A 27,318-nucleotide genomic window follows, 5' to 3' on the forward strand; every position below is an offset into this window, starting at 1 on the left:
TTGTAGGTAGAACTACAAGTAAAAGATCCAGATACTCCAACACTGAGCACCTCAAAATTGTACTTAAGAGCACCTTGCAAAAAAACATGGTTTCATTTACAGTTAGCATTTCTCATAAAAGATTCTGTGTATCTGTGAGACCTAACAAACGTTGACTTTCTCATAAAGCACTTGCAAAGCCTTTTAGTCGATGCTTTGAAACCTGCATTAGTCTTTCTGGCACACTGCTACCTTTTACAGTGTATTATCGTCCGCCACCAACAGTAATGCATATCGACAGATATGCATTACTGTTGGTGGAAAGATCGACAGATATGCATTACCATTCTCTACAGTCTGCAGAAATGTGTATCAAGTCTCCCCATGCTGATGCTGTACACTGCATATTCTGTAGAATTGGTGATATAAACAATGAACAACAAGGAACCCTCTCATTAAACAGCACCACCCCTTTAAACCTGCAATAACAATTATTTTTGGCCACTTGGGGGCAGCAGAAACAAGCTGTGAACACTACATTGACATATCATCACCAGCAACAGTTGCTTATTTACACATCCAGCAGTTATGTAGCAGCCTTATTATTCATTTGGAGTCGTGTTTCTGGCCACCTGGTGAATGTAAGTCCAAAATTCACTCTTTTAGCTCTGTTTTTGGTATCTACCAATTCCTGAGGAAAATATCTGACTGGTAAACACTTGGCTTTAGTTGACCAGCTAGTCGCTAACTGTGCCTGTCTGCTGTTTGGTGCTGAGCAGGTAATTAACAGTGGGTTTTAAGAGCTTTTTCACTGAAAACATCTGCCTGCTGTGTCCAAAAATGACACTATGAGAGAGTTGAGAGTGAACCAAAACCGTAATGTGGGCCAGACAGCTAAACAATGAGCTGAAATTTGCTGAAGCTCCATAAAGCCAAGGAGAACTGGAGGTTCAGGTGATAATTCTCTGTAGGTTCATCACTACAAGCGACCCCTTTCACATGGTCACATTGTCATTTGATACGTTAACAAGATATAAAAATATTGCTGTTTTAAGAAAAGAGTAAATTCAGTAAATTCAGTATCTCTAGTCTAATTTATATGTTTTCACACAGCACTCAGGTGAAAAACATGATGGCGCAGGACTGTCTGCCTCAAATTGAGAACAACAACAGGAAATGGCAGAATCTGTGCAGGCTTGAGGGCGTCAGGCTTGTGCACACAGACACTCAGATACAGGTACGTATGTACCTCCAGACCAGGCACTTATGACTGCTGATGGTTTGGGGCTCTGAGCACCCCCATGATAACACACCTTCAACCCTGTAGCCGCACACTCACTACTGGCCTGGAGCCATGTTTGAACAATCGATCCCAGGGGTCCAGGAGCCATGACCAAAGGAGAGATGAAGTGAGTGGAAAGAGACACAAATTCTCTTCAGCTCGGCTTAGCACTGATGCATTCACTATCCATTACCCTCAGTCATCACCTTGTGTTTGCCAGAAAAAAAAGAGTATTTCCGTGATGCTCGCTGCCTGGATTGATGAATCCTCCAGAGCTGCAGTTGTTTATTTGATCTGAAACCTAATCTCAATGGTGTTTACAGTAATGGCAGCAAAGTATGCATATACTGTAGAACCAGAAGATACAGACACGAGCTGTAAAGTGCCATTCCCCAGAAGTGATTATCTCCAACCTGTCTTCATCAGCAGTGGAGCATCAGCAATCAACACGTCATGCCAGTTTGTGATTACTGCACTCAACTGGGAGCGCTAGTCCCTCTCTTCGTCTTGATTGGCATCCTAACATGGCTTGTTTATCTGGGGTAAGTGGCTCTGCACATGACCTGCCTGAGCCAGCTAATTAGACCAGGAGAAAGATTAGACATAGGCCGTTTGAAATAATTGCCCCCTTTTTTTTCTCTGGGAGTCATTTGAGCATTCAGAGGCCAAGCAGACGGTCCCCACTCTCCACAGCAATAACATGCCTCAGAAAGCAGCGACATTTCAACCTCCCAAATGCACAGGTGGCAAGGAAGAGACAGCCTCTCCATTGCCTTGTAGGAAAAACAAGCATGTAACCTGTCCAGGCCCAAGGCACAAATTACGTCTATGGCTCATCTCCAGCTCAATACAGCACAATGGTGCAGCTGGACTAAAACATATTATCTTGATATTTTAAACCTTAATGAAATGATTGATGATGATGGCTTTACAAAAAGGACTTTTCTAATCATAACAGTAATTTAGACTCAGAATTTTAAACACAAAAACTAAATTTAATCAGAATAAAAATGTGAAGTCAAAAATAATCAGGTTCTGGATAAATATCTGCCTTGACCTGCAAAAGTACTGTAACCAAAACTGAAATAATCAAATAAATCTATCATTAATTAGAACTTGGAACATGTCTAAGAACTTATTGGTGTTTTCCTGCTTCCTCTCAATATTTATAGATGTGGTTTTTGTGTGTTTTTTGCTCATTCCCAAAATATGAAGCCCAGTGACATCACTGTTGACTTTATATTTATTATCATTTTTATGAAATTGGACAGATTTGAATGAGTCATGCAAACTGCATGCCAGTCATAAAGTCTAAGTCTAAATGTCTTTATGGCCGCGGTACCCAAAGTACCAGAAATACCTGCCTCATGTAACAAAATTATTATAAAAAGCAATCATAGTCAAAATATGAGAATTCATATATGAACTGATGCTCTCACTCACATAGAGCATCCATAAGAAGTCACTGAGTGAGCAACTGAGTAACCAAGTGACTAATGATGACAGTGGTTGGGCAGCATGGTAAAAACACAGAAAAGGGATGTGGAAGAACCAACAGACATTTTAATATCACATGATTTCATCACTTTCTTCTAGAGGAGGGGTTAATGGGGTAATTATGATAATTTAGATTATGATAAGCAAGATATAATAAGTAGGACAGTAGCTTAAAAAAGCAATGATTCCCATAATACGTTTATGCTCTTGCAAAGGACCTAGACAAGAATGTAACATGAATTTATATATTCTGCAGACCAGAAATCTTTTTCATCAGCGCTGTAACAACATGTTGATCCTTCATCCAACTGGCAAAGACAGGAAGTGCACTCACATGCCACATGAGGGCAGTGATGCGCATGTAAAACCACTACAGGCACTTTTAGTCATACTTAAGGGGGCATGAGATCATGCATCCATCAATAGCTTATACTTGAGGGTAGGAGCCAGTCCCAGCTGACGCTAGTGCATATTAGGTCACAGGCTGACACACTGAGACAGACAACTATTCACGCTCACATTTACAGGCAATTTAGAGTTGCCTAACCTAACCTGCATGTCTATGAACTGTGGGAGGAAACCCACAGAAGCTGCTGGCCAACAGGTTCAAACCCACAACCCCAGTGTAAACCACTGCATCAAATTATCAAAGTTAACATGATGTGGCAAGAATGGCCCTGCACCTAATTTAATTTGCAAACAAAAGTGTCAGACGTCTTTGACCTACAATGCCCTACAAACCAATGTATGTGACTGAAGACTGTAAAATGATCATAATGCCTGGACACAGTGCACCATATTTTTTCACTCTGTGTTCAAATCTCATCTCTGAATTCTCCCCAATTTCATTCACTTAAATAGCCTTGCAGAGATCCAAGGCTAATCTTGTCACTCCAAAATTGAAGCGATAAATCCTATCGTTACCTGTCACTATTTAGATATGACAAGATAACAGCGTATTAGACGCATGTGGCAGATAGTGGTGGGGTTGTCACTCAAAATACAAAGTATTAACTTGGCATTATACTCCTTAAAGGTGCTATGGATAACATAGGATATGGGTCTAAACACTATAATGAGCATATTTACAGTAGTTCTGAACTTAATTTACCTTTGACATGACACATTGGTAATATTTTGGGATTCCATGTACACTCCGTTCTTAAAGACCAGCGTCTTTTCATACGCGGACCAGTCCAACGGACCAGTGACTGGTCAGTTAAGTTGTCCTGCATAAACTTGTACTGGTCCCGGGCCGTCGGTTATGTTGGACCCTGGCCCACTTCTAAATCCCCTCTGATACTCATTATAACTTTACATTGTCTGAGGGAACTATACCGTTAGGTAACTGGACGCAACCATCACTAATGCTAACGTAGCACCTCAGGGACTGAAGCTGCTATTTTTCTAATGTTGACAGTCTAACAGGTGACAACACATTAGTTTTGGTTTTGGTTTTTAAGGACTTGGACTGTTGGTAGTTGTTGTTTATTTTGTTTAAATATGCAGAACTAATTTTATGGGTTATTATTGTTCGGACAATTGAGCTAGATTGCTAATATGTGCTAACGTCAGTGTCCATTTTTTCCACACTAACTGGCAACTATACCATGTGATACCAACCTTGTTATACTATTGGCTCACAAGTCTTGTTAGAAGCAGGAACCAAACGTCAGACATCTCACACAGAAACAAGACATTCGTTTTGGACCCATCAGAATTTTTAAAATTATTAATTCACAATCATATTTTTTTTAAAGAAAAGTGATACTTTTATTCCGCACCTTCCTAGAAGCTATGCGGATGTATTATTATTTTTTTAAAATATTCGTCTACATAAAAATGTTATCAATATAACCTTTAATTACTTTTAACCCCACAATGTCATCTGTTTCTTCTTTCATACCTTAAGAAATTAATTACTTCTTCTTATGAATGATTTAGTAACATTGTTTCCACCATAATTGCTAATATCTGCACAGGGCAAAATGTTTCATGCATGGATTAGCCTATTCATCTTTTTCACAAAAACAATAAAACTGCCTCATCATCATCTGTAATTGTATAGGCTATTTTAGATATATGCGAACACTGGGTGTCCACAAACAAACCAATGATTTCCACCCCTTACACACACACACACCCTATATGACATTAGTCTACCACCTCATTCTGCGCTCACTCTTTCTCTCCATGCGGTTCAGTTGACAAAGCGCAGCAGTGCGCCGCGCTCCTCCTCTCTCCTGGTGCGCACAGATCCTTGATTAAGGCGTGTGATGCCGAGTGAGAAACACTTAGGCGGAAAAATAAACGATTAAGAAGTAAACTACTGTTTTTGTTTGTTTGAGAGGTTGGAAAGCGAAAACTTCTTTCGGTGTGTGTGCAAGACTATGGATGCAGAGTCCAGTTATTTTACCACTTTAGGGGCTCAGACGAAAACTGACAGAAGGTCCGAATCGAACTTTTTGTATGCTTACAGACAACATTAAATCAAAAACATGGATTTCTACGCTCGAAATGAGACATCTACGTCTACCGAGTGCGTCGGAGCGCAGACTGATGCGCTACAGAACGGAGCTGGTAACGGGAGCTTGGAGACGTCGAACATCACCTGCGGCAACGTTTCCACACTCCTCATACCTCAGCGTGTGAGGCAGAGAGGTGAGCGGACACACAGATAACTCAACATTTATCACGTGGAGGTTAATTAAAAGGTGCAACTATAACCTGATTTTATCGAATGTCTTCACTTTGTCCTTTTTATCGTGAAACACTTTGCGACGTTTGCTATGAAAAGGTGGATTTGACTTACTTCCAGCTGGTGATCACAAGGAGACAACTGTGCAGCAAGAAAATTAATTGTAGCTTTCCTTTAAAATACCCTCAGTTTGGCACTGGGTTGTTAATGAAGGTTTACTGACATATGTTAGGCTGAAAGGCAGATTATCTCTGAATTGAAAGGAGGGTAAACTGACCTCATGGTTTTCACTGTTCTCAGATAGGCTAAAGAATTTATGTAAATTGTGGCTCCTAATTCAAATTCTACTTTAAAAAGCAATAGTTCTGTTAAGATTTTAGTCATTAATCAAAACTATAGGACTACAGTAGCTTTATATGAGGGCCATAATCTTACTGAAACAGCCTCTGTAAATACATTTAGCACCTTTGTGATCTATGTTCATGACAGAGTAGAATATGCTTCAGTAACACACTGAGACTATGATATGATATCCTGATGTGCTGGACTCTCATTTTCAAAGTAAAGCTGTGTTGTTATGTTCCATTTTGCTTTAAGGGAAAATCAATGCAAATACATTGAAATGGGATCAGAGAGCAGAGAGAGAGTGTGTCACAGTCAGGAACCAAATCCTGGCCACACAGGGGATTTATAAAAGTCAGATGGCTTCATATCTGGACTGTGCCACATGGTCATGCTGTTGCTTCCTGTTTTTTTATATTTAATATCTGTTTCTATTTTCCAAGCATTTCTGAGCACTAAAATTGAAGGTATGAAGATGTGTCTGCGTGTTGTACGTTGTACAGACTGTAAAACCCTCTGAGGCCATTTTGTGACGGTGGGCTATATTAATAATACTTGAGCTTGTGAAGAAGAAAGAACATTAATGTGCGTCACCGCGCTTGCAATTTCCTCTCAGTCCCATCTCCACTTGCTATTTTATCAATAAACACTTGCTATTTTCATTCATCTCCATCCCTTAACAGTTATGTTGATGAGGTGTGTGTGTGGGGGGGGGACACTGCAGAGATTGAGCACTTTCATTATGCTGCTGAGTGTTGACAGCTCAACAACATAAGTAAGAGATATTCGTTGATATCTGTTCAACTGTTAATACACACTGTATTATCTTCTGAATGATTTCACTCCCCTTTCAGTCATTCCCACGATTGCCTCACATCTTCTACACCTGCCAGTGATGAATAATTTTGAGCACCCAGCCATGTGTACGACCCATTATACTGAGCTAAATCAATAGGCTACATTGTAAATTACAAACCCACTGAGGACACATCTGACAAGTACAGATCAAGACCTCTGTGTCTCGTGTCTGGTGAGAATTGCAGCAGCATAGAGCTTAATCATTTTTTATGCTTCACTATTAAGTTATTTCGCCCACACACTGTCACTCAGACTATCACTTCTTTTTTAGTTTGGCTTTTCACTGCCTCATTTCTCTCTATTTAGCATTCTGTATCTTCTAACAGAACCACCCACTCAGTTTCAAAAGAGAAAAAATGAGGATGTCTGACCCTGTACAGCTGCTGTCACCATCATTACTCATTCCCTCACTCCAGAATTTGATTACTTGTTCGCCACATTCGCTCATTCCTCCCATCTCCTCTCTCTGTCCATCACTCTGACGTTGTGTGTTTATGGAGCAGATTGATTTGTGTCGCTGTCAGATTCCCACTTGGTCGCATGCATTTTTCTGCAGACCAGGGAAGTCAAAGCATGTGCCATGGACCACATACTGTATCGTCTTCCCACTTATAGCCTGCAGGTTTTCATTCTCACCAAAGGGATTTCACAAATTAATTCTTCCTCTCTGGATGACATCTTTTGTAATCAATGAAATCAGCTGGGGGCCAAAACCAACAACTCCACCAAACTAAGCAACAAAATACGTTGTTTGTAACTGCCCTTTACAATGACACATAGAAGCGTTCTCTAATCTGACGTCCCTCTCGGCAGGATGACATCATTTGTCTGTCCCTTCCAAAACCGTTACAAATCAGCGTTGAAAAATAAATGAGTTTTAAGATATCACAATGGTGGTGGTTAAGGTTTGGTTAGGTTTAGGCACAAAAACGACTTGGTTCGGTTTAGGCAGAGATCGTGGTTTGGGTTAAAATAAGTACTTAGTAGTAAGGTTAGGGTAACTTTGTTGTCATGGTTACAATAATAATCATGTTTTTATGGTTATGGAATGATTGTGGTCATGCTTAAAAATAAATAACATTAACCATCGGTAGCAAACGGGAAACGAATAACAGTCTCCTGTGTTAAAGTCCAACAAAACCAAGTCATGGGCACAAAAACGACTTGGGTAGGTTTAGGCAGAGATCGTGGTTTGGGTTGTGTAGGTTTAGAGAAACATCATGAGGGTTTGGGTTAAAATTACGACTTTGTTAAGGTTAAGGGAACTTCGTCATCATGGTTACTATAATAATCACTTGGTTAAGGTTAGGGAACAATTGTGGCCATGCTGCCATATTAAAGTCTGATGTTTTGTTGACCCAGACCTCCTCCCTACTTTGTTACTCCATCATCTGATTTCCTCCTTTGCTCCCAATGAACAAGCGTAATAATTACCACGACTGGCCGACCAGGGCTTTGCCACTTGAACGTAAACATATGTTGTTTTAGAGCACCTGCTGAAATGACTTTTTGTGGGAGGACAGTCGCAGAAACATATAACAACAATATGCATTTAATGTGCTGTTCTATCTTCCTCAAGTTTAAAACAGAAAAGCTTTAATTTCTTTGTTAAGGGGGAACTCCACCAATTTCTATACATCAATATGAGTTTACTAGTCATTTGGAGTATTGCTCAGCCTGTGTCTTTTAACGTCTTCTGTTGCTCTGGAGGAACTTTGTGAAGTTGGAGTAAATAACCCTAAAGATTTCACAAGGCTTAGGCTCTGAGACTACAATTTATTAAAGGAGTTAGAAACTGGTGACATGGAGTTTGAGAGAAGAGTTTACCAGATAGCCTCACTGTCAAAACATAAAAAAAAAACGTTTTTATTGATATCTCTGTGAAACATTTAAGTGTTTAAATACATCACTGCTTTGTGAGAGTTTCAACATCGATACTGGCATCCACCCCTGACACAGCCACCAAACGGGAGTAAACGCATCTCAAAGCGAGGGAAAACCTTGCCCACCGCTGTGAAGAAACACATTGCTCAATCACAAACACCTTTCAAAATGTTTTCACATTGGATGAAGTTTAGGTGTTATTTTTGATTTGGAACAAAACCCTGCAGAACCTACAGAAAGTGTTTCATGACACATGGTTTGACACCTCTGCTGTAGACTTGATATTATAGTGGCTTTAAAGGAAGCCTGTCACACCTTGTTTACTGCAAAAGATACAGGTGAATGACAATATATTTATAGAGTCAATAAAAATGTTTATAAGGTATCAAGTATACTGGCTGATTGCAGTGCAATTCATCATACAACAGTAGGAGTTCATTACTTTGGAGATGTTGATGATGGCAACAAAAGAGGGGTTATCATTCACTGCCAGGAATAAAAACACCATTTTCACACATTTTCAATCCCTGAACACAAGTGTTTTTTTCCTCACAAAAGGCCTTTAGGCAAAAATAAATAAATTAAACCCTCCTCTGCTCTTCATTTTCCTCTTCTCTCCCACCACTTCTCTCAGCACTCTCCTGTTTGTGTGTATTTTACTATCTCCATCTCTCACACTCTCTCATCTCATTGCCTGTTGAGAGCTGAGGTGTTTAATACATGCCTGCACTGTGTGATGGGCAACCAACATGTTGTTTTGTAGTCCGACCACTGTGACCAGGAGCTCTGCGGCTTGTGTTGTCTGTCAACAGAAAGTGGTTTCGTTCAGTGCCTCCATCAACTGTTCTGGGGTGCAGTTGGCTTAGTGACAAGGCTTAGATGACATTTACAATGCTGGATTAGTCACTAGCTGTGACATTTACCAATACCTCGGTCTTACAGGAGCAGAGCCGACTTTTCCCTGATAGGTGCAGTGACACGAGGGCCAACTGGGATAGAAAGTGACACAGGCTGCATATGTATTAGACAGAGAGGTGGAGAGTAATTCATAGCCAATAAAATGTCTGATATACTGAATGAAAGAAACAGATGAAACCTTAAATATTAATGGATGGAATACGAACTTCATTATTAATTCATCCCCTATTTCACTGTATATCTAATAATAGCCTCTGCCACTGAAGTTAACTTTTCACTTGACTTATTTTAATGTTAGTTAGCAGGGAATCTGTTCACCAGCCTTTCACATCCGACACTTAAATTGCTGGTAAAATAACAGCAATGATACGTTCGAACTGATGTTACAGAAGAGGTGGAAAAAAGAGTTTGCATTTGTACAATTGAACTAAACTGTGTAAAATGTGTATGTGCACGAGGGTGTCCAATATTGCAGACATCCTGTATGTATGTGATTACTTAGATAGTATGTGCAGGTAATGCACTCTAATAAGATATAAACTGAAGCAGTATTCTCCGACATGCCAAGATTATTTCACATAATTGCAAGTAGAAAACCTCTGGAAGTTGCAACAAAGTCATTTTCTCCGCAACCTGCTCACAGTGCCTTTAGTCTGTAAACAGAGAGCAGACTGTGTGCCAGAGCAAATAGTCAAACATGGCTGATGGGCACTGCACACACACGCTCATGAAACCAGCTCCCCATACCTCCAGTGCTACAGGCTTCCCTTCTGTCATTTGGCTCTTTAAACTGAAAGTAGTGCTCCAAATAATTGGTGGAGCTGAGTGCAAACTAAACATTGCCAAGTGGGCTGTGTTGGTTTCCGTAATGACTTAATTTTTCCTGTAAAGTTGTTGTACAGTAGTATAGTAGCTTCAGTGTTTCATATATTGCATGTAAGGAGTATTTTCCAGTAATTTACTTTTTATGCAACCACAAGGGGGCACAAGCCAGTGTCTTCTTGTGCCAGTCCCAAATCTGGATAAATGCAGAGGGTTGTGTCAGGAAGGGCATCCGATGTAAAACACATGCCAAATTAAAAATGCAAATCGTGAAAATGACTTCCATACCGAATCGGTCGGGGCCCAGGTTAACAACGACCGCCACCGGTGCTGTTGACCTACAGGGTACTGGTGGAAATTGGACTACTGTTGGTCAAAGACGAAGAAGGAGAGGAGGAAGGTGTGTTCGTAGGCAGAGAGAGAAGAGGAAAGCTAAGAATGTAGGACTGACAGTAGAGACTTTGAATGTTGGGACTATGACAGGGAAGGCTAGAGAGTTGACTGACATGATGCAGAGAAGGAAGGTGGACATACCATGTGTCCAGGAGACCAGGTGGAAAGGTAGCAAGGCTAGGAGCTTAGGAGCAGGGTTCAAGTTGTTCTACCATGGGTCAGATAGGAAGAGAAACGGAGTAGGAGTTATCCTGAAAGAGGAGTTTGTGAGGAATGTTCTGCAGGTGAAAAGAATATTAGACAGGTTGATGAGTCTGAAGCTGGAAATTGAAGGGGTGATGTTCAATGTTGTGAGTGGTTATGTCCCACAGGTAGGATGTGAGTTAGAAGAGAAAGAGGTGAGAGAGTGGTGATTGGTGCAGATTTCAATGGGCATGTAGGTGAAGGGAACAGAGGTGATGAGAATGTGATGGGCAGGTTTGCTCTTCAGGACAGGAACGCAGAAGGACAGATGGTGGTAGACTTTGCAAAGAGGATGGAAATGGCTGTAGTGAACACTTTCTTCCAGAAGAGGCAGGAACATAGGGTGACATATAAGAGGTAGAAGCACTCAGGTGGACTACATCTTGTATAGACGTAATCTGAAAGAGACCAGCGACTGTAAAGTAGTGGTAGGGGAGAGTGTAGCCAGACAAGGATGGTAGTGTATAAAATGACTCTGGCGGTGAGGAAGATGAAGAGGACAAAGGCAGAGCAGAGGACGAAGTGGTGGAAGTTGAAAAAGGAAGAATGTCGTGTAGTTTTCAGGGAGGAGCTGAGACAGACTCTGGGTGGTCAGGAAGTGCTCCCAGATGACTGGACCACTACAGCTACTGTGATCAGGGAGACAGGTAGGAGGGTACTCGATGTGTCATCTGGAAAGAGGAAAGTGGACAAGGAGACTTGGTGGTGGAACGAGGAAGTTCAGGAGTGTATACAGAGAAAGAGGTTAGCTAAGAAGAAATGGGACACTGAGAGGACTGAAGAGAGTAGACAGGAGTACAGGGAGATGCAGCGTAAGGTGAAGGTAGAGGTGGCAAAGGCCAAACAAAGAGCATATGAGGACTTGTATGCAAGGTTGGACACTAAAGAGGGAGAGGTGGATTTGTACAGGTTGGCCAGACAAAGAGATAGAGATGGGAAGGATGTGCAGCAGGTTAGGGTGATTAAAGATAAGGATGGAAATGTATTGACAGGTGCCAGGAGTGTGATGGGAAGATGGAAGGAGTACTTTGAAGAGTTGATGAATGAGGAAAATGAAAGGGAACGAAGAGTAGAAGAGGTGACTGGTGTGGAGCAGGAAGTAGCAAAGATTAGCAAGAGTGAAGTGAGGAGGACGTTGAAGAGGATGAAGAGTGGAAAGGCAGTTGGTCCTGATGACATACCTGTGGAGGTATGGAAGTGTCTAGGAGAGGTGGCAGTAGAGTTTCTGACTAGTTTGTTTAACAAGATCTTGGAGAGTGAGAGGATGCCCGAGGAATGGAGGAGAAGTGTACTGGTGCCAATTTTTAAGAACAAGGGAGATGTGCAGAGCTGTGGCAACTACAGAGGAATAAAGCTGATGAGCCATACAATGAAGTTGTGGGAAAGAGTAGTGGAAGCTAGGCTAACGGCAGAGGTGAGCATTTGTGAGCAGCAATATGGTTTCATGCCTAGAAAGAGTACAACAGATGCAGTATTTGCTTTGAGGATGCAGTTGGAGAAGTACAGAGAAGGTCATAGGGAATTGCATTGTGTCTTCGTAGATTTAGAGAAAACGTATGACAGGGTGCCGAGAGAGGAGCTGTGGTATTGTATGAGGAAGTCTGGAGTGGCAGAGAAGCATGTTAGAGTGGTGCAGGACATGTATGAGAGCTGTAAGACCGTGGTGAGGTGTGCTGTAGTAGTGACAGAGGAGTTCAAGGTGGAGGTGGGTCTGCATCAAGGATCGGCTCTGAGCCCCTTCTTGTTTGCTCTGGTGATGGACAGGCTGACAGATGAGGTTAGACAGGAATCTCCATGGACTATGATGTTTGCGGATGACATTGTGATTTGTAGTGAGAGCAGGGAGCAGGTGGAGGAAAATCTAGAGAGATGGAGGTGTGCTCTGGAAAACAGAGGAATGAAGCTTAGCCGCAGTAAGACAGAATACATGTGCGTCAATGAGAGGGACACCGGTGGAATGGTGAGGTTACAGGGAGCAGAGGTGAAGATTGTGCAGGACTTTAAGTACTTAGAGGTGGAAAAGAGGTGAAGAGGCAGTGCAAGCAGATTGGAACGGGTCAGAAAAGCAGGTGTGTTGTGTGATAAAAGAGATCAGCAAGAATGAAAGGAAAGGTGTTCAAGACAGTGGTGAGACCAGCGATGTTGTACAGCTTAGAGACAGTGGCATTGAAGAAAAGACAAGAGGCAGAGCTGGAGGATGAAGATGTTGAGGTCTCACGAGAGGGACAGGATCAGGAATGAGTACATCAGAGGGACAGCTCATGTTAGACGTTTCGGAGATAAAGTCAGAGAGGCCAGATTGAGGTGGTTTGGACATGTTCAGAGGAGAGACTGTGAATATATTGGTAGAAGGATGCTGAGGTTGGAGCTACCAGGCAGGAGGTCTAGAGGAAGACCAAAGAGGAGATTTATGGTTGTAGTGACAGAGGACATGAAGTTAATTGGTGTGAGTGAAGAGGATGCAGAGGACAGGGTTAGATGGAGGCACATGATTCGCTGTGGCGACCCCTGAAAAGGAACAGCTGAAAGGAAAAGAAGAAGATTAAGCCTCTGGTTTCATTGTGGTGTGGTTCAGAGGTGTGGGCTGGGAGAAACAGCAGCGATGTGGTAATGACACTGAAATGGTGGGGCAGAAATAAAAAAGAGCTGTAAGGGTTTGCCCTGTACCAGCAAGTCAACTACTGATCTACTGATGATAATTGCAGTTTAACAATTGTATCTGCAAATTTTGTAGTTCAACACTAAGATCCATCAGCATCCAGACAAACAAATAAGATTTACCAACAGCTTCAGGACAGAAACAAAAGGGCAATCATTTGCTCAATTGTCTCATATGCTGTCAAATTTGTATTTTGGGTGACGTATTTAACCAATTCTGTGAGCACAGAAAATAACAACAAGCCTAAATGTGAAATTACTTATTATGTCCAATATATAATTATTTAATATTGTTTTTACAATTTAATATCATGTAGATAAATGTTTTATAAATAATGAATATACTTGACATGGTATTTACTGCCATAGTTTGGTCTAGGAATTTAAAATTGCATTAACAATATTTTTCTTTTTCCCTCTTGGGGGCAGCGGAAACAAGCTGTAAACACAATTCATACTATGAACTTGTTAGCAAACAGTTGCTTATTTACACATGCAGTAGATACGGAACAATGTTAACATTCATTTGGAAATGTGTTTGTGTCCACCTGATAAATGTAAGTCTGATATTCACTCTCTCCATTAACTCCTGAGGGAAATATCTGATTCTAGCTGCTAAATGCTGCAGTATGTTCACCAGCTAGCCACTAAATTTGTCTGGTTGCTGTTTGGTGCTGGGTGTGAAGTGTACAGTGGATTTATCAGAGCTTTTCAGCTGTAAACTGCTGCCTAATGCATCTAGAAAAGATGCAAATGCAAGGGGTGAGACTGAATCAAAACAGCAAAGTTGTGGGCCTTAAAACCAAAACTAGCTAAAACGCACCTTAGAGCTGAGGAGAACTGCAGTGTCTGTGATCATTCTCTGTGGGTTCATCACTATGAAGCACTACTATTGTGTGTGTGTATGTGTAATTTTAAAAGTTTTGAGAAAATATTGATTATTTGTGTCTTCCACTTTAACTGAAGAAGCCACTGGGTACTATTGTAACAATAGAAAACAATTTAGACCAAAATCCAAGCATTTGCAGCTGCATACAGATACAGTTATATACTTTTAAATTTGATAAATACAGACACATATACCTGTGGTGGAAAAAGTACTCAGATCTCTTACTTAAGTAAAAGTAACAATACGGCAGTGTAGAAATATTCTGTTACAAGTAAACGTCATGCATTAAAAATTAGCATCAAAATATACTTAAAGTAACAAAATTAAAAGTACTCATTATGCAGAATGGCCCATTTCAGAATAATGTATTGTATTATGATTATATTATAATTATTGGTGCATCACTTAAATCTTGCAGCTGTTAAAGGTGGGGCTAACTTTAACTACTTCATGTACTGCTAGGTGGCTTGTGAATTTTCCCCCAGGGATCAATGAAGTCTTATCTTAACCTATAATAATACATCGTAATGTGTACAAAGTGGAATAGAAGCAGTGATGGACTCAAGCTGTGTGAGGGGCCCCTTTTCTAGCACATAGGGCAGCTTACATGGCACTGCATCATGTTTTCTCAGGCACCCATTAGTGTATTGCATCACTTTTTCTGGTACATTGGGCCACCCATGTTTTTTAACATGGGTGGCAAGAGGGGGGCTTTCTTTAAGAAAAATTTAAAATGACTTATAGATGATAAATGCCATCATGCCTTGTATCTGCAGACCTCTCTGTGTGTATCATACCAACTGTACAGCTTTTTAGAAAAGAAAATATTCTTGCTATATGCCAAGAACATTCACTTCAGGATTTAAACAGTCTTGTTGAAGACTGTAGTTTCATGCATTGGAATGAATCAGTCCAGTGAGGCTGTAGAACTGAAAACTATAGTATAAGAGTGTTCTACTTTATGTAGCGGACATATTAATGTGTGGGGCATATTGGCCAATGAGTACAGGTGGTGAGCAAGGTGATTAATATGAAAACCTCTGCTCTGCACACATGATAAGCAGGAGTGGCTATTGGAAGTGCTGGCCTGAAGGAACTGGTAAATATGCTGAGGGAGTTATCAGTGTTTACTGCACAGCCAGTGAGCACACAGGAAAGCTAATTGGCTTCGATTAGGCAGAAGCCAGTGTAACATATTTCATTAGGCGAGAGAAAGAGAGAGAGAGTGAGAGAGAGAGAGTAATAAAGGAGAGAGTGTTGTTCCCCTCTCTTACCAGTCATCTGTCTGCACATTTTCATTAGGCTCATGCAGATGTATGTGCACCCACATGCACACACAAGCACAAAATTAAACACTTTTAGCTGCTGCCATTTGCAAGCCTTTTCTGGTGAAGAAACCCTGATGTTCTGTCAGCAAAACAGAACCCACCATATTAGAGGTTATTGCTTTTTATTTGCATAGGAGTGTGTGAGATAGATGGTGAAGCCTCATGCCTTTAGATGGGAAGACTGTATGTGTGTGTGTTTGAGTGTGTGTGTTTGTGTGTGTGTGTGTGTGTGTGTGTGTGTGTGTGTTTCTGAGAGAGAGATGAGAGACACAGGAAGACAGACTGACTTACTGACTTTTGCTGACTAAGCTGAGCCTGAATTCATCGCTAAGCTTGCAAGTTATACAAAAACATGTCATAGTGGCAAGAGCATTAAATCAATTAAGTGACATGTCATCATCCTTTCTTTTATGAACCACATATCTACCCATATGGATTCCCGTCTTTGATGTTCCTCTTTAACTTAATGCTAGTTGTGCAGCAGTGTTGAGATTTTTAGAGTTCGACCTGAACTTAACGCTGCTTTTTGATAAACAGACAGATGAGTGGAGCTCAGATTATGTGCCCCAGCCAGTTGTGCACAATTCATATATTTTTATTTATTTTATTACTGTAAATCAATAAGTCAGGTTCAGGATTACTTTAAACAGACGTGACACAGGCCAAGGGAAATAAGGGTATTATGTTTTGTGTTTTTGATACCATTTGTGATGTTGAGAGTCAGTGAGGTGTGATTGCCATGATCCTTAAAGAATAATCTAGAGGGTGCTGATCAGCTAGAAAACATGAATCAATAATGGTGTAATTACCCTCTGGCCTGTGGTCAAAACACAACTCTTACTTACTGTTGCACATACTGAAAAGCTGTTTTTTCAAGCAGTTTGACATGATGAAAAATTTCATCAAATATGAGTCATGTGGCTGTGTGGTTGGCTTTGCTGCTATGTTGCTGTTTTTTCAAGCTTTCTACTTTAAATTGAGAGTGGAAGGTGAGGAAAAAGACAGAGAAATAAAGCAAAGAATGCAAAACGCAGAAGGCTCCTGAAATGAAAAAGGGTAAAGATCAAGGAAAGATTCCTGAAAGATGAGAATATGCCCCCTGAGGCAAATTTGTGATTTGTGATATTGAGCTACATAAATAAAACTGACTTGACTTGAATTGACAGAGATAGCAATACATTTGGTTGGTGTTTTGCAGCTAACAGACCCTCTCTAGATGTGTATTTTCAGGGGATTAAGGCTTTAATGTGTTTGGTTGCACATACCTTTACAACTGTGTCAATGAAGTTTGGGTTTATGTGTGTGATGTGATTTGTGTCCTGTGGATGTGGCGCACATGGGTGCCTCTAATCCCCAGGATACAGATGCAGTAGGTAACCTGTTAAAACATGTTTTGTCTAAGCAGGGGGTAAGGTGAAAATAACAGAGAGCTGATAACATGGACTTTTCAGGATATGATCCAGTGAAGCTGCTAATGGCTAGTGGCACAGACAGGCTTTGGGCTGCAGACTACAGTATTTTGTATTGAAGATGGAGGGCTCAACTGGTGGGTGGTGGAAAATATTAATGCTGGTACCCAAATTTGATACACAGCAGAGGAACTGGTACAAATGGCCTTGAAGGACTGACATCTTGCTGCAAATTAATACTAATTGTCTGTGGTGGGCTGCCTTTCTACCAGCTAAATGCATTGGTGGAAGAAGTACTCATTGTTTACTTGAGTAAAAGCAAAAGTACTTGTTGGGCAGAATAGTCCCTTTCAAAGAGTTATTATATAAATCATATTTTTGGAACATTATTACTGATGTTTTAATGTGTTAGCAGCATTTTAATATTACAGCTGGTGAAGCACATTTTAAATACTTTATATACAGTTGGATAGTTTAATTTGTAACTATCATATTATATAAACTGATCATATTTGCTTTGTTTGTAAAATCTTAATATGGAAAGTAACTAGTAACTCCAGATGTCAGATAAATGTAGTGGAGTAAAAAGTATAATATTTCCCTTTTCAGGTGAAGTAGAAGTATAAAGCAGCATAAAACTGAAATATTCAAGTAAAAGTACCTCAAAATTGTACTTAAGTACAGTACTTGAGTAAATGTACTTAGTTACTTTCCATCACAGTCTAAAAGCTATTAGCTACTGATATGACTTTTGACAGTATCACAGCTAAATGTAATGTTTTTCAGAGTGTTGCTACATTGAACTACATGTGCATACAATATTATAATTAAAGTAAGATATTGTAAATAATTTATTTGTAACATCATTGTGATACCTTAAAATATAAACTCTTGATTCTATGTCGTCCAATGTTGCATAAACACCTAGTGACTTAAAAAAAAAGTTTTACGTTGTACTTAACTGTGTACTGTGTAAGTGTCTGTGTTGATTTTGTATTTATTTTTTGGGTGAAAAGAGTACATGGACTTATATTCATGTAGGCATTTGAATAGCCTATGACTGGTGACTGATTGATGTCACCTGGCTGCAAACCAAATTTCCCCCTTGGGGACAATAAAGAAAGACTAGAAAGACTAACTGATTCATTGATCGACAATGGATGAGCTATAATGTCCAAGGCAGTGTTGCCAGATTTGCTTTATTTCCACCTCCAATTGTGTTACTTTTCATGAATCATGAATGAATCATTGATTTATGTCTTCATGGCGAAAATCCAAAATGTCAACTGACAATAAATTGGACTAGAACACTTGTCATAATTTATTGCCGTCTTTATTGTCGCTGTAACATGCAGTCTTTCATAAGCAGCTGATATAACTGACATTTTATTACTGTTACATCAGAGTTTATGGGCAAATTCTAGCAGTGCATTATTTTCAGGAAAAGCACTGTGCAACTGTACAGCAGCAACAACATGACATTGATGTTTCCCATCTAGCTGTAGTGCAGTCATACATTCCACCCTTTAGGGACGAATGTAACAGAATAGAAAAGTTTTTGTTTTTAAGACTGTTCATCAAGTAATACAGGTGCATGTACAACATGTGTACTAAACACACACACACACACAAACACAAACACAGCTATGAGAAATAGTTATACACAGCACTATTGGTTCGATCTTTGGATCAATAAAGACAGCGTGATCATATTGATCATTATGTAGAACAGAACTTTATTCTATATTTTTTTCCGGATCCCCATTAGCTTCCACAACAGCGGTTGCTAATCTTCCTGGAGTCCACATAAGAAGATGTATAACAGAACTGATGAACTGGTTCAGTAGTACAAACATACTTTGTAACATAGTATGTTCATACTGTAACATATCCTCTACTCATGTCTTTTTCTGTGCCAGATGGGGACCACACACTGCGGATCCTACTCTACTCACTTATCTTCTTCCTGAGTGTGTTTGGCAACCTGCTGATCATTGTGGTGCTGACGGTCAATAAGCGCATGCGCACCGTGACCAACACCTTCCTGCTGTCGCTCGCCGTCAGTGACCTGATGATGGCCGTCTTCTGCATGCCCTTCACCCTCATCCCCAGCATCCTAAAGGACTTCATCTTTGGAGCCGCCATGTGCAAGATAGTGTCCTACCTCATGGGTGAGAGAAGGGGGAGTGGTGAGGGAAAAGGGGGGGTGTCTAGAAAAGGTGAAGAAAGACTTGTGATGAGTAGGCAAGAAAAGATGATAACGTTTGGAGGTGAAAAATACAGAATAAAGAATAAAGATTAGAATAAAGAAGAAGAATTTCTATCTGTATATTTTCCACAACTTCCTAGTTCCCTTTTTCATTTTTGCCTATACTGTAATAGACAAATACTTTATTCAGAGCATCAGTCAATATCCAACCATAAGTAAGCACTTGTTCTAGGGTTTCTTTTACTTTTGGTCATCTGTTTTTTTAAGTGAACAAAGTCATATTAAAACGAAGTTGCTAAGAGCTCCGTAAAAAAAAAAAATCATATAAAAATTGCTCCCTTAAACACTATGTTAACTTTAATTGAAGTGTCTTGATGCAGGAAAATTCTTATTTTTACGTCTAATGATATTCTTACATTCATTCATTTGTTTAAGACTTTTAGTACATTTACTATCATAAATCATATCACAGGGGCATTCACTATATGAATATGTTGCACTGATTTAAAGAGAAATTTAACCCAATTTTAGTAACCTAAAAAGCCTTAATTTATTTGTTACAGTTAATACAATTTCAACAGGTGAACAGTGTCTTTAATAGGGGTCAGCAGTATCTATCTCTTTTATTGGTGTTATTGAGTTAAACTAAACTATTCAAGTCATAAGAGAATCAATACAACTGCTTCATTATAATCTTTATATAACAGGATTTAGGGGTACATGTGGTAAGGGATGGTATTCAAACCCTTTTTTGATAGAGCACAGCTATACAGTATCTTCTGCACAATGTAAGGGATAAACCTTTTCCTGTAACCTTTGTTTCATTGCAGCATCTTTTTCAGTGGAATTTGCTGTGAAAAGGCATTCATATCTGATCAACAGGGGTGTAAATATAGACAGTGCAGGTAGTGCGGTTTCACTCCAACAGTGTGTTGGGTGGAAGTGAAGAATGGGCCCTCGTGGGTGATTCAGATTGCCGCCTCAGAAATATGCCTGTGTTCAAAAAAGAACTCACATTAAATTACAAATCATGCCATTTGCTATATTCCCTCGAAAAGACAAACCCATCTTCATCATGGTTTTCACTTTTTTGGGTAAAATAGTTAGAAGCAATTTATGACAAAATTGTATGCTTATTCTACATAAACTATAAAAATTATAAATAAACAAAAAAAAACAATTCAATTTCTTATTTTCTTTGGTATTTTTGTCATATACAGATATGCAATGATGATTGCTGGATAATATGTATGTTGATGTTGTCTATTGTCTATTGCAGACAGGAGGTCAGTCGCCTTTTGATGGAGGTTAGACGCATGTCTGCCAATGAGAATTTCATTTCTTTACAATTTCTTACAATTAGGACTTTCATATTTCACAACTATGACTCAGCATCTTGTAATTATGAGGATCCACCATTACTTGGCTATTATTGGCTTGATAGGAAGCATTGTGGAAATAAGCAATACTTTCCATGAATTTGTTCTAAGCAACATATCATTTTAGTTCATCTTTGCAATTGTGGGGATGAGGGTCGTACAACAGTCTCAGAATCTCAGAAATTGCAATCTTCTCCTCTACAGACATTTTTCCACAACTGGTGAAGACAAAACTTCCTGGCACAACAAGACATCACAAATCTTTCACAGTTTTTGGTGAATCACAATGGCACCAAGAAAAATTGCTCAAACTGGCAGTAAATGTTTCTTTTTTTGTTACTTTCATCAATTTTCGAAAAGAAAAATCTTTTGACTCCTCCATTTATCTCACATTGTAGCCCAATTTTGAGTCACCTGCTGTCCCATTATAGCCTGCCTTCAAGCCTGACAAAACTGAATCGCTGCCTACATCTTCGATTTTTTGTTTGTGATTTAAATAGAAACAAAATGACATTTCAGTCTGATTATCAGGCTAATCTGCCTTGAGAAGTTATTGACTGGCATCCAATAAAAACACTACAGTCGGTGGGACTTTGGTGGCCCATTATTTTACTGCTGAACTAAAACTCCATTCAGCTGCAGCTCCTGTATTGATTTATTTTATTTGTGAACCTGAACTGCAACAACCGTGGAAACAAGCAGCAATTAGGAAGTTAAGAAGTTATCTGACCTCCTGTCCACCACTTTACGAAAGGGTATAGATTGCCACTGGACAGTATCACACCCACAGACCTTTTTCATTATCTCCCCCATTTGAGGGAGGTTAATTGGTGTGGATTCTCAATGGGATGTGTTTGTGCCTCTAATAATCACTTTAAGTGAGTCTCCAATTCATCAAGGGGATATTCATGGCTCTAGTTCTCTTCCTTGGTGCTACATCTAAGAAGTCACTCATCTTCAGTATCTTCAGTATCTGTCAATGAAAGACTTAAGTCTCTGCCTTTTCTTGCTAGTACTAGTTTTTGTTCAGTTTGTGTTAACAACCATTTAAGGCAGTCAGTTTTTCAAAGGATGAAGTTCAGTTAAATCTACAACAATGCATCATAAGTTGAAGATAGGTTTTTTTTATGTAAAAATATACAAAGTAACAAGTTACTATAGCTGTCAGAAAAATATAGTAAAAAGTACAACATTTCTCCCTAGAATGTAGTGGAGTAGAAGTATAAAGTTGCATAAAATGTAAGGCAAATTACAAGTACTTTAGTAAATATACTTAGTTACTTCCCACTACTGACTTTTGCAGCACACAAGGAAAGTAAAGAGAGGGAGTTAGGAGAGGAAACATTTCATTAATTTGTAGAATAATAAAGTAATAGATTAAAAATAAACTCAGATCCCTGGAATAGAGGTAATGGAATATTTTCATGCTCTCTTGCACTCAGAAATGAAACGCTCATCTAACAGGAGGAATAAAAGCAAATATGAAAATGTAGAGTGCATAAAAATAGAGAAGTAAATTAAAAAAAAGAATCAACGAAGAGTAACAACACAATGATTATGATTATGTGAAAGTTAGAGACAAATAAAATGAACAAGAACAGGAACATTGTGCTGACCCTGAAAGAAAAAACATCTCAGAAAAAAAGCACATGGAATAAAGGAGAACCATCATCACGATGCACTGAGGAAAAAAGGACAAACCCAGGGGAAGGACTCGTTGATTGTTCTTTGCTTCGTTGGGATCTGCTCTATTGCTTCCCTCATAGGTACAGACAATATAGTCTGGCTCCTGACTCTCTCTCTCTCTCACACACACACACACACAGCTTGTATTGTCATTGAGGACATGGACAAGAGAGGTAAAGAGTAATTTCCCGTCTTGCCCTGTCAAGAAGGAGATGGCAGATCACATCAGTGCCCTAGGCCAACATGATTTCTTCTACCAGATAACCATCCCCGCCTCACACTATATTCATTTGCAAGCATATCTCCACAGAGCACCACATTTTGTTCTCAGTTATGATTACAGATATTACATCAACAAACATGTTTTTATTACGGGTCCAAACTCTATTCTGAGCACAGAGCGGTAATAACTTCTCATTCATCAAAAGAAAAGATATCTGAGAACAGACAGATGTATGTTTACTTACTTTTTAAATAATCTGTTTTGTTTTCCTACAGGCATATCAGTAAGCATCTCCACATTTAGCCTGGTTGCCATAGCGATTGAGCGCTACAGCGCCATCTGCAACCCCCTGAAGTCACGGGTGTGGCAGACCCGTTCTCATGCCTATCGGGTTATTGCTGCTACGTGGGTGCTGGCCTTCATCATCATGATCCCCTATCCAATCATCAGTCACTTGGAGTCTTTTCAGCGTCCTGACAACACCACTGCTCACCAGTGTCGCCACAAGTGGCCCCTCGCAAAGGCAGAGCAGACCTGGTGAGTGTTTGGGTTTTAGATGGTGTGTCCTTAAAGCAGTCCTAATTCTTTAACACGTGTTATGTCCAGAATGACAGTGTTTATCTGCAACCATGACAAAAAAATCAGCTCAGTTTCTCATAATGAGCACATTTTATAACAATTAGTTTTTCTGATTATAACAGATGAGAAAAAAGAAGAAGCAAGACTATGTAACTTTTGCTGAATAGCCATTTGCAGGATAATGGCACATTGAATTTGCCTTCATTTCACAAGAATCTCTTGAGTCAGTTGCGTTATAGATATTATCATGTTTATCTGTGACATGATAAAATGTAGTGTAACAGGAGCACAAGTAAAGAAGAGCCGTAAAGTCAATAACTATACTCATTCATTTCAATTACACAGCAAGGTTTGCTAACATTTGCTAACATTAGCCACCATAAGCTAGAGGTCATACCAGACCAAATATGACTATATAGCAGCAAACCCCTTCCATGTGTTGGATTGAGGAAATGGTGTGTTTTAGTGATTATTACTTCAACTTCAAAAAATTTTATTTTATCTTTCAAAAGTAACCTAGTCTCAATTTAATGTTATGTCAGATTTCTCTGAATATTATCATCATTACCATCTTTTTTAATTTTAACAAATAACTATCCTCATTAATTTGTGATAAAAATAAACTTGGACATTGTTATAAAGATATACTTTTATATAAAAGAGATGAGGAGAAAAATATGCGTGGAGAAAACCCATAGTAGTCTATATCAGAGAAATTGGAGATCACTCATTTAAACAATTTAATTTTGGTTTTATTTCAGGCTTTTGAGTGAGACATGGTGAGATTTTGCTATTTTTGAGCATATTAGACAATAGAGTATCTTAAGTATGCATATGCTATGTTGAATATTACAATTTATGGGGCTATATAGACAAAAAAAACCCTGACTTCTTAGATATTGTATGTAGTATCATTGATCCACTGGAAGGACATAGAAGACTGCGTGATAGAAATTCCGACTCCCGGATTAAAGTACACTGTGGGTATTGCATAAGGTTATTTTCACTCTCTACTCTCTGATTTTTTGTATCAACCAAATTCAAAGTAATTTTAACGTTGAAATAGTCCCTTTACATGTCATTTGTACAGTTAGAAATAAAATTCTTTTCATGCAATGAATTTGAAAAAGTAGAGGAATATTTTTGGTTAACCCTAATCATCACACTTTGCACTATAATGTGCATCCCAGCATGGTCTTATAAAATCATTCACTGCTCAGTAAGTAATTAAGTAAACTTTATTTATATTGTGCTTTTCACATACATATATCAATAAGTGCTTTACAAAAGCATTAGCATACAAGAAAGAAATGGATAAGATGACCAACCGAGCCACATGAAAAAAAAAACTAAAAACACAGTACATAATAAGAACATACAATAAATACACATAATGTAAAAAATACATAATAAATACATAGTACGTAATAAAAATACACAATAAATACATAAGATGCAGGCCTGGTACATACAGGTTACCCAAATGCCTGTCTAAAAAGGTACATCTTTAGATGTTTTTTATAAGAGTCCACAGATTCAGTTAGGGTGCAGGCAGGGCATTCCATAGTTATGGTGCTACAGCCTCAAGAGCTCGGTCACCACGGGTCCTAAGGCAAGAGGATCGAACAGACAGCAAATTTTGATTAATAGACCTAAGAAAGCGAGCTGATGAGTAAGGGCGTAGTAGTTACTTGATTTTCTTCATGGGAAAGATAATAAAACACTTTTGTAGTGTTGTTAATTTAACTGGATATATAGCACTAGTTGTTTTTCTTTTCTTTTTCTTAACTGAGCACACAACAGCACATAAAATGCATCTTAACATAACACTTGCAGTCACATCATCCATCTTTTTTATTCTCCCAGTAGTTGCCATCTAGACAATGTGCTATTTTGTATCAAATAAACTTTAGATGAACTGTGTCTGAGGTGTGTGTGTACTTTCAACAAGGCACGCTACACTGAAACATCTCATTTACTTCCATGTTTAGACCTGGAGCCTGTTTTTAGCAGCTCTCACTTTCTGTCTATTGGGTGTTTTTCGTGGAAACATCAGAGCAGATGAAGAGACCAGCTGGATGTTTCAGTATGTTTTTGTTTTGGACTTGGAACCGGCTTTGGGGTAATTTCAGTCAACTGTGTGTATATTATGTGTATTTGTGCACAGTTGAAAATTGTGTGTGCATTTTAATGCTTTTGTGTTTGATTATATGTCTTTATCTGACTTTAGGCTTGCTTATAGGTGTATAAATCTGTGCATGGGTACTAGACCCAGTTTATGTCTCTAGTGTATTACCATAAAATTTTTGCATGTGTGTGCGCATGAGAGGCGAAATTATAAAGCGCTTTGTCCATTAACGTAGAAAAGCTCTATATAAATGCAGTCTATTTACCATGCAATAGTGGAGGTAGAGAGACAACAAAGGTCCCTGTCCAGGTTAAAACCAGGGACATTGTGGTTCATGGTCGGTGTCTTAACCCCTAAGCCACAGGGGCACCCCAGCAAAAAATAATTTAACCTGTTTTCCAAGTTACAACTTTATTTCCTCTCCAGGACATGGGAAATTACGTTTTGTACAACACAATAAAAATATAAATGTTATTTTGTATGAAAATATAAAATAATAGACAGTCATATCAGTATAGATTAAACTGATGATGCAGCTTTGTGATTTTTAATTCACATTGCACAATCTGAGCAAGGACATATGTCATTTCTGGCTGCCATTTTTGATTTGGATTAGGAAGGAATTGTAACTTGGGAATGGGGTTGAAAATCTTTTTTTATCATGCAATGGATAGGGTATTTTGAACATAATATTTTTACATTTTGGTGAACAGCATTCTGAGTTTTTCAAAGATCACCAGGTATTTTTTTTTTCTGAAAAAACAATGCGTAGCTCTGTGACTTGATTGTACAGGTAATGGTAATACATTAATACGTGAGGGGTACAAACTGGGGCTACATGAGTGCCTGTATGCACCATTATCCTTAGGCACGGGCACTGGGATATTTAACTCCTGTTTGTGTTCCTTTCAGGTACATTCTGCTTCTGCTTGTGCTGTTTGCAATCCCTGGGTTGGTGATGATTGTGGCCTATGGACTGATCTCCAGGGAACTTTATAGGGGCATTCAGTTTGAGATGGGCCACAAAAAAGACTCTACTGGTGAGGCCATGTACACTACATGTGGAAAACATAAAGAAAATAGTTCTCTAAAGCTTTAATGAATGCATGCTTTCACAATTTTTCCTAGTAGGTTTTTGTTTTTCAAATTGAGATTACCAAACCATGATCATAGCACATGTTAGAAGTGATCAATAAAGGAGGTATAGAGCATTTTCCGCAAAGACATGCCAATATTTAAGCTTCTGAGATTCCTTAAGAAGAACAATCTTTGGTTTGTCTTTTTGAAAATAAAATCAATGTTGGCATCAAAGGTAAGATTATCATCCAGGATGGTTATTAAACTTAGTGAACTGGTAAGTCGATACATGTGAACTGATATGATCCCATGTGTATTTCGTCATGTCCAGTTGCAAAGAGTGAGCATGAGGAACGCTGAGCTCCAGCAAACTTTTGATCCAATCAATTATGATAAAAGACTTGAAGGAAATAAAAGTTGTTAGGTTTGGTTTGGTTTGGTTATGCCAACAAAAAACGAAGAAGGAACTGACAGATCCGCTGGATAATCCAGCTCACTCTCCTGAGATCCTCACGGGAACAATGGACAAAGAAAGCGCTAAAGATGAGGACTAGCGTTAAATGGCCATTCTAATCCACTCTGTAATAAGAGAGGAGACGCTGCTATAGACAAACTACAGCCTCAACTTAACTCCATGAAAGCTGACTTGTATGAACGCAACAAGAAAATCACAGAGGTAGAGCAGGCCCTTTCAAGCATGGAGGATCAGTTAACCTTGCTGGAGACATCCAACGAATATAACTATTTCAGAGAAAAGGCCGAACTTTTGGAGACCCACAGCCGAAAGTTCAATCTACGGATATTTGGACTGGCCCGAGATGTTGAAAAAGGATCCCA

General features: G+C 39.2%; 1 protein-coding gene across 4 annotated transcripts in view; it reads left to right on the forward strand.

The window, feature by feature from the left end:
- Window positions 1-1,322: 1,322 nt before the first annotated feature.
- The window catches only part of LOC122885383 (cholecystokinin receptor), a 33,095-nt gene continuing 7,099 nt past the window's right edge, over window positions 1,323-27,318 (forward strand). Inside the window, exons 1-6 of one of the 4 annotated variants that reach the window (XM_044216382.1) lie at window positions 1,323-1,388; window positions 1,691-1,803; window positions 5,238-5,419; window positions 19,120-19,371; window positions 22,973-23,234; window positions 26,317-26,444. In XM_044216382.1, the coding sequence (XP_044072317.1) occupies window positions 5,257-5,419; window positions 19,120-19,371; window positions 22,973-23,234; window positions 26,317-26,444 (805 nt within the window). In that variant the 5' untranslated portion in view covers window positions 1,323-1,388; window positions 1,691-1,803; window positions 5,238-5,256. Of the gene's footprint in view, window positions 1,389-1,506; window positions 1,804-4,953; window positions 5,473-19,119; window positions 19,372-22,972; window positions 23,235-26,316; window positions 26,445-27,318 lie in introns of those variants that run through there. The other 3 variants (XM_044216380.1, XM_044216379.1, XM_044216383.1) reach the window with 3 other exon arrangements.

The sequence above is a fragment of the Siniperca chuatsi genome, linkage group LG12 (assembly GCF_020085105.1).
Source record: "Siniperca chuatsi isolate FFG_IHB_CAS linkage group LG12, ASM2008510v1, whole genome shotgun sequence".
Classification (NCBI taxonomy): domain Eukaryota; kingdom Metazoa; phylum Chordata; class Actinopteri; order Centrarchiformes; family Sinipercidae; genus Siniperca; species Siniperca chuatsi.